At 43.9% G+C, this 21344-nt stretch overlaps 1 protein-coding gene across 2 annotated transcripts in view; it reads right to left on the bottom strand.

Annotated features, from left to right (window-relative positions):
• CAMK1 (calcium/calmodulin dependent protein kinase I) overlaps positions 1-21344 on the bottom strand; it is a 182669-nt gene that overhangs the window by 72675 nt on the left and 88650 nt on the right. For both annotated transcript variants that reach the window (XR_003942642.1, XM_030208175.1), the window contains exons 5-11: positions 18459-18597; positions 11211-11337; positions 10012-10087; positions 8531-8643; positions 6621-6699; positions 2576-2663; positions 691-823 (exon numbers count right to left, since the gene is read on the bottom strand). Coding sequence is in view for 1 of the 2 variants with exons in the window: in XM_030208175.1 (XP_030064035.1) it covers positions 691-823; positions 2576-2663; positions 6621-6699; positions 8531-8643; positions 10012-10087; positions 11211-11337; positions 18459-18597 (755 nt within the window). In the remaining variant the exon portion in view is untranslated. The remainder of the gene's footprint in view (positions 1-690; positions 824-2575; positions 2664-6620; positions 6700-8530; positions 8644-10011; positions 10088-11210; positions 11338-18458; positions 18598-21344) is intronic.

Here is a 21344-nt window from a genome sequence, read left to right as displayed (position 1 = left end):
AACATCTCTTACTTCCTGGAGCAAGCTGAGGGAAGTCAGATGGTGCTGTCCAGACTACGAAACATCCCCTCCACCCCCCACCCCCAAAGCAGGGTTTCTGACAGCTTACACCAGTCATGTAGCCAGACCTTAATTTTTTTTTTTTTTTTTTGGGGGGGGGAGGGATGCTATCTACATAATCTAGCAGTATTTGACGTATGACTACAGTTATGAATCAACGATAGAACATCACCCAGGGCAATGGAGTTCAATCATTATCCAATAACACCCTGGACTGTTCAGGATGCATTTCAGCTCCGTTTTAGCTGGGATTTTGGGGTCAGTCCCTGGCAGACAAAGCACAGAGGGCTGCACAGAGAGAAGCTTCATTCCTGAAATCAGTCCCAGAGATTATCACCAGCAGGCTGGACTTACTGTGGAGCCGAGTATGTCAGGGATAACCCGGATTAAATTTCTTTATACTCAGGTTCAACCTGTTTATAATCACTTAGGTTTCCTGAACATACATGTTCACTAATCAACAGAATGTTCTGATTTCTAATAAGTAATGGAGAGAGAGTCACACACAGGAAGGTAGTGAAACAATTTTCTGAGAGTGAATAATATGGAATGAGTGCAATATGCATGGCATTAAATAGCACCAAAAAACCTATTGAGAAAGAAAGGGCAATGCTGGGGATTTTCTCTCACCATGATTGTCCCCAGGCACCAGAAGGGGACCATGACATGGGCTAGTGGGGGTTGTCTGCCCAGGGCCTTCTTGGCTTGTCCCAAGTTGCAGTTTCCTCATATGTCGTACCACAGCTGTGGCATTGAAAGCTTGCTGCAGGAGAGGAAGGATGCGTTATGATAAGAACAACATAAACTGTTGAGAGAGGACATCAGAAGTCCCAGCCATAAGCAAAGAGAAGAGCAGTCAGCACTGGTATTTCAAATCCTACAGTTTTCATTAATGCAAGCCTAGAACGCTTCCAATTAAAGTGACTTATAAACCTAATGCCCTACAAGGTCAGGAGCAGGTACAATCTGAACTACTTAAAAATTAAAGTACAATATATGGATACCAAATTCAACATTAAAAAAAAAAAAAAAATAATAATAATAAAACACACAGGTGACAAAAAGACAGAGATTGGAAGGGGGGTGGGGGAGGGAAGAGGTGGACAAACAACCGGGGATTCACCCTAGCTTTTAAATGTTTTATACATCTCCACCCCCTTTCAAGACCCTAAAACTGTGCCTGCATTACTCCTTGATATTCTCTCCTTACTAAATTGTAAGCTTCTTTACCACCACTATATAAATAAGTAACAGGATGATCCCTCGTTCTAAGTGTCCCCATGGCAAGGGACTATATTCCCAGCTCCTCTCCTGTAAAGTAATGCAAACCCTCCCCCCACCCCCAATGACATTTTCTTTGGGTTCCTTATATATTTTACAAATAAACTGCCATTACATGGAATTCTTCCACTAGTCCAATGTCCTTCATACATGGCAACTAGACCCTAGATTGCTGGGGTAATTTTGGGCCAGTCTATATTTTATAGCTTTTATATTCTTTTTACATAGAGATAGTGAGACTACAAACCCCAGAATGCTGAGACCAATGCTAAAAATCCCAAAGGAGATATGTGAACACTTAGAGGCTCTTTTACAAAGGCACGCTGAAAAAATGGCCTGCGGTAGTGTAGACGTGTGGTTTGGCCGCTCGCAGAATCATTTTTCAGCGCACCTGTAAAAAAAAAAAAAATGCCTTTTTAAAATTTTTGCCGAAAATGGACATACGGCAAAATGAAAATTGCCGTGTGTCTATTTTGGGTCCGAGACCTTACCACCAGCCATTGACCTAGCGGTAAGGTCAAACGCAGTAACCAGGCAGTAATGGTTTAAGCGTGTAAAACGCCAATTTCCAGCACACATAGCGGACGCATGTCAAAAATAAAATTACCATAAGGGCCATGCGGTAGCTGGGCAGTAACTCAAAACTGACCCACGTAGACGCCTACGCGGCTTAGTAAAAAGGGCTCCTTAATGCCATCTCATTTCCTTTTCTGGTACATAAATGTGTATGTAGTTACCTTTTCCAACCAATGAAAGGATAGCTTTCAACCTTTACCAACCAATGGTAGGGTAGCTTTCAAAATGCTTGATGACATCACAATGTGCTCTGATCTCCCCTGAGAATTCAAATAAGCTGAAGTGGCCTGTTTCCCCCCAGGAAATAAAGAGAGGAAGGGACTTGTAAGTGCTGACAGGACATCAAGGGCATATGAACTAGGAAAAGTGGATGAACAAATAGTTCAAAAGCTATTAGGGAGGGATACACAGAGACAGACGTGATGATTTTACAATGCCAGCTTCCTTCTAGGCAGTGAAGCTAAAAAGGAGGAGGCTGACTTGGAAACTTGTAGGTGGTCTCAGGTTAAATATCTGCCCCTATTTCCTAAACATGGACTAGGTCTGCCTAGCTGCCACGCTGGTGTGCAGGGGCAGGAGATTCAAAAGGCCTGGGGGGGGAATGAGGGAAGGAATTATATTCATGAAGAGGTACAACTGGATCCCTTGGCAGACTCACTTTCCATTTGCTTTTAGCGAAATTTTTCTTCATCTGCTCACTGACAGATTCATGGATGTTCTTGTCTAGGGCTGTGTCTCCAGCAATCCTGAGACAAAATGTAACGAGGCAAAAGTCAAGACAAATACATCACAAACCGTAGCGAATAGGTACATACAATGCAACGCACACTAGCATTAACTGTACAGCAACATATATACCTGGGATTCACTGCAATAGTCACAGAATTGCTAAAGCAGTCTGTGTACTGGAGAAGTCAATATGTAAATTACAAATGCTAAATCTTTATTGTGTATAACCTTCCCCCCAGGCACATGGGGCCAATTCCTGGAACCGGAAGGCAACATTTATCACATAAGGGGGGATTCTATATAGCATGCCTAGAGATCCATGCCGAAATCCAGGTGCATTCTATAACTAGGCGCGTAACTTAATTGGCTTAACAGCACTTAAGCAATGAGCACTAATTGACAATAATTACAATTTATGTGCACAACTCACTAAGCGCACTCTGTAATGAACTGCGCCTAAATTCCAAAGCGCGCAGTTCAAAATGAATGCGCACAGTTCAAAAGGAGCGCAGTTATAGGCGGGGAAAATGGGCATTCCAAAATTTACGTGCGTTGTTATAGAATATGGGCCAGTGCCCTCAAATCTACGCGCCAGGATTTACCCCAGGTTTTCGTTGGTATAAACGGGTGTGTGTAGAGTTAGGCGCTATGATATCAACTAAGCGTATTCTATAACCCACGCCTAAATCTTATAGAATACGCTTAGTTGAAACTGTGTTCCACGTGTATTTCTGAAGCGCCATATATAGAATCTGGCAGCGGTTAGCGTTTTGCTGACCCCTGCTGGCATTATACCCAGAAATTTAATGCCAGGCTGTCTGAGTTCCAAAATTGAATTTCTAGATTTAATGGATCCAGCCAAAATATAGAATTAGCCAGTTATAAAGTTAGGACTGCATTTTATACGGTCCTATTTATGCAGTTAAACTTAACTGGTTAAGAGCTGACTCCGCCCCTGGAACTCCCCCCAAAGTAGCGGGTTTCAGCTTGGGTGCTAACTGGGCATTTCAGTGGTACTATGTGGTTAGCCCCAGACAGGCGATTTCAAATGGCCAGGAGCCTCTGGGACTCTGGCATGTATGTGCATGGGAGAACCACACAGCAAGGTGGAAGTGGGGACTGTACCAAATAACCAAGGCAGACCACGGGTAAAAAAAAAAAAAAAAAAGGTATTCAAAAGTTTATTTGCCAGTGGTAAATCTGACCCAATAAAAAGGGCCCAAAACTGGCCCGTGTTTTGGCTGGAGAGCCTTCTTCAGGGGTCAAATCCTTCAAATCAATAACTCCACAGAGTTGAATAAACACTTAGAACAACATACTCCTGTAGTGATGAAATCACTTTAGGATGAGCGCTCCTGCTAGCGTGAACCTTTTTTTTTTTTTTACCCGTGGTCTGCCTCGGTTACTTGGTAAAGTCCCACTTCCACCTTGCTGTGTGGTTCTTGCTCTTTCCCTGTGGAAGGTGCGTGGACCCCCTTTTTTTGTTGAGGTGGGGGGGAGGGTTCCCTTCGTATGTATGTGCATGTGTACATACAGTAAATTTCTGCCTAAATGCTATGCTGTAAGAATGTGCGCGTATTTAAGCGCCCACGGTTACATTATCTCTATGGCTGGCGTAAGTGGTTCAGCCTAAATTTTCACACACACATGTATTACCTGTCAAACTATTATTCTGTACAAGAAAGTGGGCACCAACTTTTCTTTATAGATTTAGGCCCCTACCAGGCGTCTGGTGACACCCAGACACAGTTCCAGTTTTACCCGATCCTACCTAAATTTACATTACCCTGATTGTAATGGCCTTAAATATAAATCTACCTACGCCTCCAACTTCTCCTACATAGGCACACAACTATGGAATGCCTTACCCAAATCCGTAAAATCAACCCAGAACTATCTAAATTTTAGAAAATTATTGAAGACCATCCTGTTCAAGAAGGCTTACTTTCCTGAAACAACCTAACCCACCCATTTCTGGTTTTCAGCAAGATTCATCGACCTTATTAACATGTAACTTTGTATTATCTTTTGCTACCTTACTTGTTTAAATGATACCTAGTTGTCTATTACCTTACTCTTACATTGTTTAATTGTACTTTTCTGTACTGTAGTCTTCCCTACGGTTCTATGTAAGCCATATTGAGCCTACAACTAGTGGGAAAATGTGGGGTATGAATGTATTAAATAAATATAATAAATAAATTACCCTCCACATGCTGTTTCACACAGAGAAACAACTTACACAATAATCCCCTACCTGCTCTACTGGGGGACACTAAAATCTGCTGTTAGGCACCAACTTAAAAAAAGCTTTGGGGTCCTTTTACCAAGCTGCGGTAAAAAACGGCCCTGCAGTAGCAGCAGGGGACATTTTTCCTGGTGCGCCAGGGCCTTTTCACTGCAGCAGCTAATAAGCCTCCCCCCAAAAATAATCATGCGGCGGGGGGCGCTTACCAGCACCCCACTGAGGTGGTGGTAAGGGCTCCCGTGGTAAGCCTGCTAGGTTAGCACCGTAGTAAAAAAAATTCCAAAAATATTTTCCAGTGCACCAGAAATGGCGTCACCGAGCTGGAACCACCGCCGGTGGTCGCATTTCGGCCAGCAGTAGTTCCGGGTTGCCACGCGGCAACTCTTTTGCAAAAGGGTCTCAATTTTTGCTAACACACACTAACTGATCAATACACACTGACGCATAGTTTAAGATGTTTCATTGTATTGTAGGAACAGCATTAGTATCACATCTGGTATCCGAATGTTGCGATGCCTTCTTATTAGGTGTTTCATTGGTATTACGCTAACATCGTATCGTATCGTATCTATGTTATTTGAATCTTCTTTCATTCTATTTATGGAAAAACTCCATCTCAAAACAGGGAAAATCAAACCGAATAGATAAACATTCCAACCTACTGGGAAGTTTGAACATAAAGAGTTAGTTTGCGGGTGTCTCCCAATAATGTGGTGTAGATTCCAACTTGGAAATCTAAAGTTATCAATTATTTAAATTAGAACCTCAAAGCTCCTCGTAGGGAAAATACAGATGGATTGAAACAATCCCTATCAACTCAGGAGTCCATTACTATCACTGGTTCCGACAAGGAGTAAAAGAGAAAAAAAAACATGAAACGTAAAAACTCATAGTACATGAGAAAAACGAGTGAATTGAAAAAAACTTTTCCTCCTTGACTATCACCTGGTGAGAGACACCAACCACCAAACTAAACCAGACTAAACCCAGCCCGGTTATAGGTAGCTGACTGAACGGATAACCCCTATTGCAAAAAATATAGCCCTTGCTATAAACCCCCAAACCATCTACAAAGCTAGTAAGCACTTAGCTGATAGAGATGGAAAGTTCCGAGGCTGCCCCGCTGTAAACCATTGCTGTGAAAGAGGGGACCAATAATCCTTCTTCAGCTTATATACTGATGGTAATAATCCTTCCTCAGCTTGTATTATGCTGACATTTATTATTTATTTATCATCATTTTTTTAAAACATATACCCTGCCTAAAAACTAAGCGGCTTTATGTTATGTGATTGTTCTACAGTGCTGTTAAACGTTTAGATTTCTCACACTGTTTCATGTTACTCCTATTACTAGGATTGAATCTTTTCCAACCTTACTTTTATGTTTACAGTTGGTCATTTTGCTATTGTTATGCTATTAACAAAACTGTAAGTTTTATATTAAACTGTACCTGCTGTACACCGCCTTGGGTGAATCTCTTTATAAAGGCAGATAATAAATCCCAACAAATAAATATTTAATGTGCATAAAGGCCATTTAATGCATGTTAAATAATGCAAGCCCCATTATTCTCAATTTGTCCTGTTAAATAACTGCGCAGCACACTTAACTCAAAATAAAGCTCAATGCTGTGCATTAATGCATGTTAATTGGTTAACGCATGCTAGAATCCTAAGTGTTCTTCCCACAGTTGTCATTTTGATGTCCGATCTTTTCCTCTTACCATGGATGCTGAAGGGCCTGGTCACACGTGTACCGTTTATTGGGATCTTTCTCCATTAAGTGTTGGATAAAGTCCTTGGCTGGGGATGAAAGAGTGATGAAGTCGTCAACAAGAGAAACTTTTCAAAACCAAACCCATTTCTTCTCAGCAGCTCATCCTGACCCTCCCACATGGTTGTTGCACCTCAACAGCTCCAGTTCCCAAGTACCAGTGACCTCTCAATTCCTCTTCATTGCCCCGTCTGCCTCTCGTTCTCCTGAATAACTCTACTCCATCACTCCAGATGAAGAAAATTAAAAATTTTATTGCAATGATCAAATATAGTATTAGGGACAATGCAGCTTCAGCACAAGACAAGTTATCAAACAGTTTTCTCATAGACGTCGACTAGAGAAGACCCTTTCCAAATCAGGTCTGTGGTGCCTGGTCCTGACCTCAAGAACCTCTTCTTTCTAGAGCTTGATGGCAGAGATACTAGAACAGGCTGTGGATTCCTTTTACTTTTCCCACTACAAATTTCAGTTCAGGGCCAGTACAAGGCACCCTGGGCAAATCTCCAGTCCTGCACTCACACCCCCACACTCAAATTAACTTTTAGGCTCCTTGGACACCTCAACAAGCGCAATCATCCCAACACCATCCCTCCTAGAATAAATGAGCTACTGGAGAACTGTCCACCCTCCCTGCTGCTAGCAAGAACTCTTGATGCTTCTTTGTGGGGCTGACTATTGTTTTGCCTTGCCTGGAACTGCTATTTGCCATCCCCCTCCCTCCCCCCAAAGCTGCTGCCATAGCTGACTGCCTAGTCCTGCCCAATGGCTGGGCTGGCCCTGTTCAGGTCCCAGAATCATTCGGCATTTGCAGCAAGTACTTGAGAATGGAGGGCGTGTGGCAGGTCCTGGGCAACAAGGCCCTTAGCTGAAGGAAAACAAGGCTGGTTGGTGTGGGTGGACAGACGGACAGGTGAACCACAGCCATGGACCTCCAGCAAAACAGAGCTTGCTCTCACAGGCTCTGGGATGCCCCGAAGACTCCCAACGGCCTCAGAGGTCTGCATAAATGTTAGGCCTGTGTTTATTTTGCATGATATTGTTTGCTAATTTATTTTGCTCGCTTGGTTTATTCAGTTTGTACTGTATTATTTTGCTGTTCTTCACAGAGTATGGATGATTCTCTTTGAAAATGGGTTATAAATACATGAATTAAATCAAAACCTGCACATCACGAGCGAGGAGCTGTATCACACAAGATTCATCCTCCTTTTCCACAACAATTGAACACTCCCAGAGCAGCATTAAGTCGCGTCTTCTGATATAATTTATTTGTGCAGATCAGTCTGCGATAAGGTTATCGCCTACATATCACCTTTAGTCCTTTTCGGTGAAGTGAGGAAAGTGCTGGAAGGGCAATGAAGGCAAAGAGGAATTAAAAATAAAGGGCTTCATTTACTAAGCATTTTCTCCGTTAGCAGAAAATTGGATAGAATACTTAGGGGCTCATTTTCAAAGCACCTAGACTTACAAAATTCCACAGGTTACCATGAAACTTTATAAGTCTAAGTGCTTTGAAAATACGCCTCTTAGTACATTAGACGTGTAGAAAAAGAAATCTGAAGTTCTTGTGTAGAAAATCATCTATTTCTGTTACTCAGAAGTCTTAAACATCAGTAGCAGATGAGCGACAAAGTACACCCAGGACAGCTACCCAATTAAACACAGAAATTCTGCATTACCCCTATGGAAACTCTGTTCCCACCGAGTCTGCTTATAAAGTTTATGGGCGATTATTCTTGAGCAAACACCCCGATAATCACACCACACTTCCCAATCATGCTTGGCCCACAGGTGAGTATTCGTAAAGGTTTCTTGCGGCAGCCTCAATCTCTCCGGGGAGCTTTCCTGGTCAATTACCTGACTCTGAGATGTCGTCCCAGTACGGGGAGTCAAACTCATACTCTGCCTTCAGGATCTGCTCAAACAATTTGGCGTCATTTTCATCGTAGAAGGGAGGATAGCCACACAACCTGGAGAGAAGAGAAAGAGTTTAAGACGCAAAACGTGGCGATGGGAAAGAGCAGCAGCAGAAGTGGAAGACAGGTGCGTGGACAGGAGACGCACATTCAGAAGATGGTGTGCAAAAGTACAGATGTGACAGAGTGGCTTGGGAGGAGCCTTCCTCACCGAATTTTAACATCCCAGGTCAGGAGATAGGGCAGCACCAGAGCAAAACCACCATGTTTACAGTACTACACATGTTTTTGCTAAAGATTGGTGTTGGAGGTGTCACTGGACACTAGGGCTTTTTTATAGGTGGGGGAAGGAGGGATGGTTGGGTCAGGGTGCGGTAGATGCCATCAAGTGCATCAGTTTGGGAAGGGGGGAGGGTGCTACACCACCAGGTTTTTAAATGTAACCCTACCTGGCAGTATGTGAGCCAATCATTGCTCATGAACTGACAGGAAGAGTGTCATTTTGCAATGCGCTGTGGATTACTGCTGATATTTTTACCACAGCAGTAACTCGCATGCTCACCGATTACTGCATAGCTGCAGTATATTTTCTCATTAATTTTGCAGCAGAAGCTGTGCATCAGCCTCTCAATGACACTTATCCAGTAAACACTAGGACAGCCCTAGCTGGAAAAGTTATCAGGTTAAGGTTAATTAAATAGTATTGATAGTCAGTGCCAGTGGCGTACCGAAGGCAGGGCGGTGGGGGCGGTCTGCCTCCGGTGCACGCCGCTGGAGGGGTGCAGAAAGCATCCATGCGGCTGTCGGCTCCGCTGGTTCCCTGCGCCCTCTGGTTACTTCCTGTTCCAGGGAGCAGGGAATCAGCGGATCCGACAGCCGTGCGGCTGCTCCCAGCAGGTAAGAATGCACCCCGGGGGGGGGGGGGGGGGGGGGGAGGGGGGGGGACAGACGCCACCAAAAACCCCAGATCTGTCCTGGTATCACCTGAATTACTCAGAAAATTCTTCTGAATAGCAACCCCTTTATTAACATTTCTTTTTTCAAACAAAGCACACCAGTGTACATCAGTGAGTTCATCGTCTCTGTCTCACCCTCCTCTCAGTACCCAACAACTTCATGGCACCACCCAAAATACAGCCACACTGAAGATCTGCTGCGAAAGGCAATGTGCTGGCAAAATGCCAGAGGCCTTGGCAGGAGGTGCAGAACTCTGGAGAGATGCCCCAGTACTTGGCACATACCACACTCCCTCTTCCATTACAGCAGTCAAACCAGGTGCTGTGACCTTGAACAGCAGTTCAAAGACTTTTAGCGAGACACCGAAGCTGTACTTTCAGATGATCCCAGCACATCTGCCTGATATTATGAAAACTACAGCATGCTGGCTCCATCGTGTGGTCTTGTAAGTACCGTCATACTTACAAGATATAGGCAATGACTCCAATGGACCAGCAGTCCACAGCTTTACTGTAAGGCTTCTGCGCTAAAACTTCAGGAGCTGCGAGACGGAGGGAATAAGCATATTTATTTATTTATTGCATTTGTATCCCACATTTTCCCACCTTTTTGCGGGTTCAGTGTGGCTTACAATATGAGTTGAATGTTGGAAATACAATTTGTTACAGATAGTTAGGGATTATATTATGCAGGGTTAAGCGAAACAATTGAGGTGTCGTTAAGGGATGTAATAATAGAACATAGGCATTCATTTGTACAAATATTCATTTGTACAAACTTAAAAGTGTACTGATCCTCAGTCTCATGCACATCCCATAGCAGAAGTAATTTTCTTAACAGTCCTAGACAAAAGAGTGTGGTTGCAGTCTTAATCCATTACGGTAACAAACAGCTTAGAGGAACATTGATATGTATTTACACATGCAGATACATTCACACACTCTTCCATTTGCACCTGTAGAACATGACACAGAGAATATGCTTTAAGAAATTATATTCAAAGTGGTTAAAAGGGAAAATCCTTTTTCAAAATACCAACAGGTCATTTACATATTCCACGGCAGTGACTGTGGGAGTGTACTGTGCACGTATAAACGAATGGAATACAGGAGTCTTGGAGTCTTGGAGACACCCTTTACGGGACACATGCAAGCAGCTTGGAAAGGGACAGGAGCTCTCTCCTTAAGAGATTGTCAAGGACCGGGTCCTGCACCCTTCCCTCCAATCCCAACACAGGGATTCAAGGACGTTGAAGCCAGCCCGAGGTATCAATCTCTCCAAGGAGGCTGATGCTCAAAACTAATGCTAGTGTAAAAAGCGATTTGCGTATAGCTCTCCAGTGTCATGCAAAAATAAAAACCTCTCCTTCACACTGTGCAGTCACCTTCCCGGCTGCAGGCTAGAAACCACTGCATGATGTAGCTACCTTTTTGACCCCTTCTCCTTCCAACTCTGCAGCCACCTATGAGTCACAGCTGGATGATCACTTCCCTGCCAGAACAGAACTCATGAACCAGTAGTCTGATGGGAGGGAAGTTACCAGCTGTTGTTAGAGTCCATAGCTGCAATTCCTCCATCCCCTCCCCCCCCCCAAATATCCTGGAGGTAAGCAGTCCATTGTGTAGACCGGTAGAAAGCATAGTACTTCACATTTTGATAATTACCAACATATCCTGGGGTTCCACATGCAGTTGACATCACACTTCCAGAGCCTTCGATTTTCGACAATCCAAAATCACTGATCATAATGGTGGAGTCTTCATCTAGGCTGTAATAGAGCAGGTTCTCTGGCTGACACCCCACGCCGTGACAGAGACAAAAATGAAAGTGTAAATAGCAGATCCCAGAATCCTCCTCGTGAAAAGCCACTGTCATCCAAACATATTAAAGAGGGGAAAGAGATATCAATCAGCTGGGGATGGACTTGGGGATGTAATCTGGAGGGGTTGGGTACACAAGAGAGGTAGTTTCCAACTTAATTAGCAGAGTGATTAGAAGTAGCCTGGAATGGGGGTAGGGGGGAGGGAGAGGAGATGGGGTGGAAGGGGGGGTATAGAGGAAGCGGGAAGGGCGGTTGGGAGACATAAGGAATGGCGTGGGATGGGGGAAGAGATCTTGATTGGAGCATTGGAGGGGATAAGGGGGGCAGAGGGGAGGTTAATTGATTAATGATATAAAAAATTGATGTATTAAAGACTGTTAATTGTGATATGCAATTTGAGATGTAATCTGTAAGGCGATGAAGACATATGTTGTATATATGAAGACATCAATAAAAATTGTTGAAACTTAAAAGAGGGGAAAGAGAATGGACAAGTTCCTACTCTATGCCCCCCTCCCCCAAGATTTTGAGTGTCTGGAAATATCTACTTATATTACAAATCCAGCTGCTCTGTCTACCCAGATCCTCACGGCACTGGAGTCACTATTTAATACCACCACATTTCCGTAAAAGTGAGATTATCTGGTTTAGTTGAGGACTCAGAGGAAGGGAATTGACTGTATGGCCGTCGGTTATGAATCAAGAAATTAAACCGGCAGTTATGGTCATAATTTGGGGAGTTATGAATAGGGCTGCAAACTTTTCAACAGAGAAAAACCCGACACAAGCCATGCTCCATGCCCCTCCCTCCTCCGGCCCCCGTCTCTTGCCTCACCTACTGTTGCACCTTATCCCGCCCTCCCCTCTTCTATATCCAACCGTCCGCATCAGGGTTGACTTCTCAGAAGAAAAAGGTGACACATACAATATTCTCTGATTTTGCAAACTCTGACATTATGACAAACTAAAATTATGTTACAGTTTTGATGTTCCCTAAGTAAAGCCAACTCACAAATCCTCCGCTGAAAAACACTATGGAGAAACACCTTAATATACCATAATAGTACTATCCTCCAGGACTCAGAAACCAATTACTTTATCAGTGAAAAGGCAGCACTATAAATATTACAACAGGCCCTAAAACACCAATACAGCCTCTAGTGAAAAAAACAGAACAGGACTGTTGTAGATCTCTGCATAGAAAGTACATGCTAGCAGAATACCACACCCTGAATCACACATGCAAAACACAGACAGACCCACAACAATTATGAAACAAGGGACTACACATTAATAATAGAGATACAAAGGCAAAACAACTGTAAACCTCAAGAAATCAGACTTTCATATACAGCAATACTAGAGACGGAGAAACTGAAGTGGAAGATATCAGAGATGCAAATTTCCAAAAGGTGATGCATTCCAATTAATAAATATAAAATCAAATACTTTTTTCTACCTTTATAGTCCGAGTATTTTATTTTTTCATTTGATTTGGTCCAAGCATCTCTTGTGATTTCTGTTTTTCCTGACTTTCCAGGGTGACCTGTCCACTTGACATTTCTTCTGTCTCCTGTCCACCATCCATCTTCTTTCTATGTCCTTCTTTGTCCTATCCAGCATATCTCCTCTGTGCCCCTGTTCCTATCCTTCCTACATGTTTAGCATCTTTCTTCTTAATGTCCCTATCCTCCTCTTATATTCAGGTGTCTCCTCTGTGTCCCTCTTTCTATGCTAGTATAATATGGTCTCTCTTTCCCCCCTCTTCCCAGTGGGCCCAGCACATCTCTAATCCCCCTCCCAACAATGCCAGGTCCAGCATATCTCCATCTCTCTTCACCCAAAACTGGATCCAGCATATCTCCATCCCTTCCCCCCCAATCCCAGTTCCAGCATATCTTTATTCCACCACCCTCCAATCCCAGGTCTAACATATATCCATCGTCCCCCATCCCAGGTCTAACATATATCCATCGTCCCCCATCCCAGGTCAAGCATATCTCCACCTCTCCCCCCCCCCAATCCTAGGTCCTGCCCATCTCCATCTCTCCCCACCCAAAACTGAGTCCAGCATATCTTCATCCCCCCAATTCCAGTTCCAGCATATCTTCATTCCACCCTCCCCCATCCCAGGTCCTGCATATATCCATCTCTCCCCCCCCCCCCCCCAAAAAAAAAAAAATAAAAATCCTAGGTCCAGCATACCTCCATCTCTTTCCACCCAAAACTGGGTCCAGCATATCTTCATGCCACCCCTCATCCCAGGACCAGCATATATCCATTTCTCCCCACCCCAAACCCGGGTCCAGCATGTCATCTTCCAACCTCTCTACCCCTCCATACAGCGTAGCTACTTCTCCTTCTCTCCCCCCACCCGAGTCAGCATATATCCAGCTCCCTTTCCCTCCCCCTCCGGATCCAGCATTTCTCTCGCACTCTACCTCCCCCCCCCCTCGGTTATCCAAATTGAGTGCATCAGCGGCAGCGCTTAAAGCGCTTTGCCTCTGGCTGGGTCAGGCTAATTCCTGTTCCTCTACAATGTCCCGCCTCCTCTGATGCAATTTCCTGTTTCCAGGGGGCGGGACATTGGAGAGGAACAGGAATGGGCCTGACCCGGCTGGAGGCAGGGTGCTTTAATCGCTGCCCTGCTACTGATGCATGGGGAGGGAGAGAGAGGTCAATGATTTGAAAAAATACGGCTTTTGTAGTGCCAGTTTTTGGGGTCTGCCAGCAGCTGGTCTGTCCACTGGAAATCATTTTATCATCTTTTCAATAGTTTTAACTATCATTTCTCATCATGCTCATAAGTCATAAAAGTTTTAATGCATATTTTTCATATATATATATATATATATATATATATATATATATATATATATATTGTTTCAGACTCCTGATACAGGCCCTCCTCCAGCCGAAACACAGCGTTATGTTGAGACTGAAATGACAGGGAACTGGGAAAAGGAAGAAGCGATATGGATCACCTTAAAAAGAGAGAATAGAACCTTGGTCCACGTGGGTGTTGTCTATAGACCCCCGACACAATTGGAAGAACTAGATAAAGATCTGATCGCTGATATTCAAAAGTTGGGGAAGAAAAGAGAGGTGCTGTTGTTGGGAGATTTTAATCTGCCAGATGTAGATTGGAAGGTTCCGTCTGCAAAATCGGAAAGAAGTAGAGAGATTGTGGATGCTTTCCAAAGTGCTCTGCTCAGACAAATGGTGAACGAACCCACGAGGGAGGGAGCCACGTTGGATCTGGTGCTCACGAATGGGGATAGTGTGTCAAATGTCCGAGTGGCTGCACACCTGGGAAACAGTGACCATTAAACGGTTTGTTTTGATGTAACGGATCATGTGGATGGCGGCCACTCTAAACTCAAAGTCCTGGATTTCAAGCGAGCTGACTAACAAAATGGGAGAATACCTGAGGAAGGAGCTGATGGGCTGGGAGAACATACGAGAAGTGGAAGGACAGTGGTCCAGGCTAAAAGAAGTAATAAACAGGGCCACGGACCTTTATGTAAGGAGAGTAAATAAAAGCAAGAGAAAAAGGAAACCGATATGGTTCTCAAAGCAAGTGGTTGAGAAAATAAAGATTAAAGAGTTAGCGTTCCAGAAATATAGAAAATCTCAAGAGGAGGAACACGGGGAGGAATACCGGATGAAACTGAAAGAAGCCAAGAGAGAGGTACGTCTGGCGAAGGCGCAAGCGGAAGAACAAATGGCTAGAAATGTAAGGAGAGGAGACAAAAACTTCTTCAGGTATATTAGTGAAAGGAGAAAGACTATAAAGGGAATTGTGAGACTAAAAGATACAACAAAACGCTATGTAGAAAATGATGAAGAAAAAGCCAATTTGCTAAATAGATACTTTTGTTCTGTTTTCACTGAAGAAAACCCTGGGGAAGGACCGAGAGGGACTGGCAAAAGTACACCTGAAAATGAGGTGGATAGAGCGCCGTTCACAGAAGAGAGTGTGTATCAACAACTTGGAAAGCTAAAGGTGGACAAAGCCATGGGGCCGGACGGGATCCACCCCAGAATACTGAGGGAGCTCAGAGAGGTTCTGGCGGGTCCTCTTAAAGACTTGTTTAATAAATCCTTGGAGACGGGAGAGGTTCCGAGGGATTGGAGAACGGCGGAGGTGGTCCCTCTTCACAAAAGTGGTGATAGGGAAGAAGCTGGAAACTACAGGCTGGTAAGCCTCACTTCGGTTATTGGAAAAGTAATGGAAGCCATGCTGAAGGAAAGGATAGTGAATTTCCTGGAAGCCAATAAGTTGCAAGATCCGAGAAAACATGGTTTCACCAAAGGGAAATCGTGCCAAACGAATCTCATTGAATTCTTTGACTGGGTGACAGGAGAATTAAATCAAGGACGTGCTATGGACGTCATCTACTTAGATTTCAGCAAGGCTTTCGACACGGTTCCCCACAGGAGACTCTTAAATAAACTAGACGGCCTGAAGATAGGACCCGAAGTGGTGAACTGGATTAGGAACTGGTTGACGGACAGACGTAAGAGGGTGCTGGTGAATGGAGTTCGCTCGGAGGAGGGAAAGGTGAGTAGTGGAGTGCCTCAGGGATCGGTGCTGGGGCTGATTCTGTTCAATATATTTGTGAGTGACATTGCCGAAGGGTTACACGGTAAAGTTTGCCTTTTTGCAGATGACACCAAGATTTCCAACAGAGTGGACACCCCGGAGGGTGTAGAAAACATGAAAAAAGATCTGAAGAAGCTAGAAGAATGGTCTAACATTTGGCAATTAAAATTCAATGCGAAGAAATGCAAAGTGATGCACTTAGGGAGTAGAAATCCAAGGGAGACGTGTGTGTTAGGTGGGGAGAGTCTGATAGGCATGGACGGGGAGAGGGATCTTGGGGTGATAGTATCTGAGGACCTGAAGGCGACGAAACAGTGCGACAAGGCGGTGGCAGTAGCTAGAAGATTGCTAGGCTGTATAGAGAGAGGAGTGACCAGCAGAAGAAAGGAGGTTTTAATGCCCCTGTATAAGACGTTGGTGAGGCCCCACCTGGAGTATTGTGTTCAGTTTTGGAGGCCGTATCTTGCGAAGGATGTTAAAAAAATGGAAGCGGTGCAAAGAAAAGCTACGAGGATGGTATAGGATTTACGTTCCAAGACGTATGAAGAGAGGCTTGCTGACCTGAACATGTACACCCTGGAGGAAAGGAGGAACAGGGGTGATATGATACAGACGTTCAAATATTTGAAAGGTATTAATCCGCAAACAAATCTTTTCCGGAGATGGGAAGGCGGTAGAACGAGAGGACATGAAATGAGATTGAAGGGGGGCAGACTCAGGAAAGACGTCAGGAAGTATTTTTTCACGTAGAGAGGGAGGTGGACGCTTGGAATGCCCTCCCGCGGGAGGTGGTGGAGATGAAAACGGTAACCGAGTTCAAACATGCGTGGGATATGCATAGAGGAATCCTGTGCAGAAGGAATGGATCCTCAGAAGCTTAGCTGAAATTGGGTGGCGGAGCAGTTGGGGGGAAGAGGGGGTGGTGGTTGGGAGGCGAGGATAGGGGAGGGCAGACTTATACGGTCTGTACCAGAGCCGGTGATGGGAGGCGGGACTGGTGGTTGGGAGGCGGGAAATACTGCTGGGCAGACTTATATGGTCTGTGCCCTGAAAAGGACAGGTACAAATTCAAGGTAAGGTATACACATATGAGTTTGTCTTGGGCAGACTGGATGGACCATGCAGGTCTTTTTCTGCCGTCATCTACTATGTTACTATGTATGAGTCATTTTTGATTTCTTAATAAACTTTGTTTTAACCAAGATATTGTGTGCTCCAGTCTCTGGAATCCATGGTTCTTTGTTTCCATTTTTCTTCTCTTTTTGAGTTACTCCGTGGGACCTTTTGAGTTCTCCACACACGTGGATTCTCACTGGACTTTTCTCACTGGAAAACAGGCCAGGCCAGCTCAGAACCAGCCAGCTGGCAACCATAGTTAAGAATGATTAAAAATTTCATATCTGCAGTGGTGAAGGCAGCATTTTTGAATCTATATAATGTATGATAGGAAAGGGTAGATCTTTTCTGTAAGGTAAAGATGTGGCAACCTCGGCTCATTCTATGGCGATAAGTAGAACAAATTACTGTTAATGTGGTTTTTACCATGGTCCTCCAGGATTTGAGTTTATTTGCAATTAGTGCAAAATACTGCCGCTATATTGACATGTGGGAAAGGCGAAGTATGAATCATGTAACCCCATTACTGGAATCTTTACAGTGGTTGCCTATTGTGGCCAGAATTCAATTTAAGATGCTGATCATTGTGTTTGGCCAGACTGGGTATTTGGTGAAGTCGTTGAGGTTGTACGAGCTGGTTAGAGTCTTATGCTCCTCACAGTGGATGTTATTGCAGGTTCATACAAGGAAATTGGCTTTTAATTAATATGAGCTAATTTATGGAATCTATAGCCTCAGAAAATTAGATGCAAGTCCAGTTACCTAAATACTGTAAGTTGTTTAAAGCCTATTTTTTTCCAACAGGTTTTCAAGTGATTTTTACATATGACTATTTTATTATTTTTGGAATGTGAGGTTTTTAAATTTTATGAAAGCAGGCAGGCAAGCTCTGCAGGACTCCAGGGAACCTGTACGTCCTTAGCAACTGAAATCAAAATATTGAAGCATCGCCCCCTACTGGCAGAAATGAAGTTGAAGGACTGCCACTCAGCTTAGAGGGAACAGAAATACTAGCGGAACTTGATGTGTTTTGAGCTGAATATCCCAATTCCAATCTGTATACCATTTCTAAGATGCCGCTCTAAGTAAGTAAAATAAATACGTATGGCATGACAGAACAAAGTCTCTCTTCCTTTCAACACGTTCCATTTATAAATGATACTCTTTTCTGTATTTGATGCATATTTTTATGTAACCTGCCTGAGTGATTCCAGAACAATTTTCATTTCAACATTCTGGCCAGCAAGTCTACCTCCTTATCCACAAGTGCTACATGCATCACCAGGAGAGGGACGTCATTTGATCTTGTACCACACGTGTGACTAGGGGAAGGTAAACATTTAACAGGAGATGCAGTTAGAACCTCACCTTTAGGTCTCGATGGACAATGCCCATATCATGAAGGTATTTCACTGCATCCAGAATCTGTTTGATGAGTTGGCTGGCATCTTTCTCTGTATAAAATCCCTTCTCCACAATGCGGTCAAAGAGTTCCCCTCCCGAGACCCTGCCGGAGCACAAGAAAAGAAAAAGCAAGGGTTAGTGAAAGCTCTTCGCTATAAAATGGCCCAATGCTTACTTCCAGTATTTAGATACGGCTGCAGTGTCTGCTCTATAACCAACCATCCCATTACAGTACAGCACAAAGAAGTAACTCAGTGAGACCATGACATTTCTCTGCTGTTACTCTGTAGAAGTAATCTAGAAGTACCATTCCAGAAGAGAGACCACAGCCAAAAACCCCACCTCAGAACATTGAGAAACCACTGCATTACCTCAACCGAGCAACAGCCAAAAACCCAGAAACCCCACCCCAGAACACTGGGAGACTGCAGCCAAAACCCCCACCTCTGAGAGACCACTACATTACCTCAACCGAGCAACAGCCAAAAACCCATAAACCCCGCTTGAGGTAACGAGAGATTTCCCTTAGGTACTCATGTATTTTCCCTGTTGTTCTCAGACCCTACATTAAGGTCCAGTCTAAATATACTAATATTAAATAAAAATTCAAACGGGGGGGGGGGGGGGGGGGACATGTTCTAAGAAAAAACTTTTACAAAAAAAAAAAAGTTGAAGTTTTTTGTGGCAATTTAATAGATGTTGAAAACGTTTGTTAGCGGTGCTTATGGCGCCTTTGTTTGCTTGTTTAGCTCATGATATAATGCGCTGTTAGTTGAGCTCAGTGAGCTTTCTTGTATGTTTTCATGATTCATAAAGACTTCATGCAAATAAAAAAAAATTCAAACGAAAAGATGTGAAAATCATTTAAAAAAGGAGAATGACTGCTGCCAACCTAGCTTTGTGTTATCAGAGGCTGCTAATCCCATCCTACATACTGACTTCTCTAACTCCTACCATTGTGTGTGCCATTTGGTGCTAATTATTATGGAGAATCCCTGAGAAAGGCAGGGCTGGATTTAAGATTTCAGCATCCATTCACGGGACCAGAAGGTGAAGGCAGTGATCTCTCTTGGCATACAGAAAGCCAAGAGGGGCTGCCTGAAGACTAGAAAGCAGGGGTGGAGGCGTTGAGCCAGAGTGCCATGGAGATGAATGGTCCTGAAGTAAGTGGGAGAAGGGTCCTTTATGGCATGGGTAGTTGACGCTTTTAATAGTTGGCAGCCTGGGCCAGTGGTTCTCACCCCCGTCCTTGGAGCACATCCAGTGCATGAGGTTTCAGGATGATAGACTTAAGACTTGAATGCATTGACTCCTTTGTATATAAGTCTCTTTCATGTATATTCATTGTGGATATCCTGAAGATGAGCTGGGTATACTCTAAGGACAGAGTTGAAAACTAGTTTTCTAGGCAGTTGCCTATCTGACTAAATTCAGGTCTGGAGACAGGGCTTAGAAAAGAAAGTGTCAAATGACACACCATTGGATTGGAAAACACTTTTCCATGGGTCCAAGGAAACATGCAGTTAAACCACCATGATAGCCTACCGCCAATAGATGGCAGTGCAGGTCAAAGTCCCAGATTCAAACACCAAAATGTTCCTTGGCACATTTGTTAGGGAAAGGACATATAGTAAAGAAAAGATCTCTTTGCATGTCAATGTCATTACAATAAAAAGAATTCAGAGAGCCTATGGCTGTAACTTTCTGCATCCAGCATCCCTCATCCACTAGTGACTGACTGAAGGGACGACTTATTTTCAAGACCGAAGGAAAGTTCTTGGCAGCTGCAGGCTTGGCTCACTTCCCAAATCTAGGGTCAAATCTGGTGAATGGGGTGAACATGTCTTGAAGACCCATTAAAATTCAATGCAGCATACAGCAGCAAAAAAAAAAAAAAAGTCTATCAGTCGTTAACCCAATGTTGGGATTATCCTGTGTAGTTTTAAAAGAGATCAAATTCTGAGGCAAATAAGTAACTTTACAGAAACCTTCCAATGTTTGTTGACAGCAGTCAGGGTAAGCAAGAGAACCTCCTTGACAGCAGAAAACAGAAAGCCAGGCAGTTCAAAACAGTCAGTTACATCCATTTCAACCACAGAAAAAAATCCCACTGTTTGGGCTGGGATCTTTGGTTTCCCAACGTATGCTGTCCTGTCTTGGCCAACCATCTTTTCCCTGCTTTGGAGCAGATAAGCCTGGGTTGCAATGTGGGCCACAGATGACTATCGCAGGCCCTACACGCTAGCACGCAACTCAGTGCCACCTGTACAATCATCTCCTTCCTTCTTCCCTCCCATGGGCAGGAGAGCAGGTGTTTTTTAGTTGTGTCTAGCCCCTTTTCAGTTGGCTTCAATCTGAACTACAAGGGGTTCCATAGTGTTGTGAAGTCCTGTAGGTAATGCAAACTCAAACTTCAGACTGTAGCTAACAAAGGAGCAGAGCAGTAACAAACTATGTGGCAAGTGGGGAGGACTAGAGGCCGACCAAATCTGTTGGTTTTGTTGTTGTTGTTTGTTTCGGCCATAACCGAAACCAGGCACGTAGGTTCGGCTGAAAATCGAAACTAGAACAAAATAAAAAGCCTTCATCTTACTGGCCTGGGAGTCAGGGAGGGCAGTGAAGGATGAGGTGTAGGTGTTGAAATTTAAAATGGGAAACTGACTATATTTTTATCCAAGTGAAGTACACAAGGAGTGGGGAATAGACCAGGCTAACCAGAAACAAACGAGGAGACTTCGATCGACGGTAGAAATTTTACTGGTGAAGACTCGACACCCTACCATGTTTCGGCTGCTGGCCTGCTTCAGGAGTCTTTATATAAAATATTTTCTCCATCTTCTTGTATCAACG

The sequence above is a fragment of the Microcaecilia unicolor genome, chromosome 6, assembly GCF_901765095.1.
Source record: "Microcaecilia unicolor chromosome 6, aMicUni1.1, whole genome shotgun sequence".
Lineage (NCBI taxonomy): Eukaryota > Metazoa > Chordata > Amphibia > Gymnophiona > Siphonopidae > Microcaecilia > Microcaecilia unicolor.
This window is presented reverse-complemented; position numbering and strand designations above follow the sequence as displayed.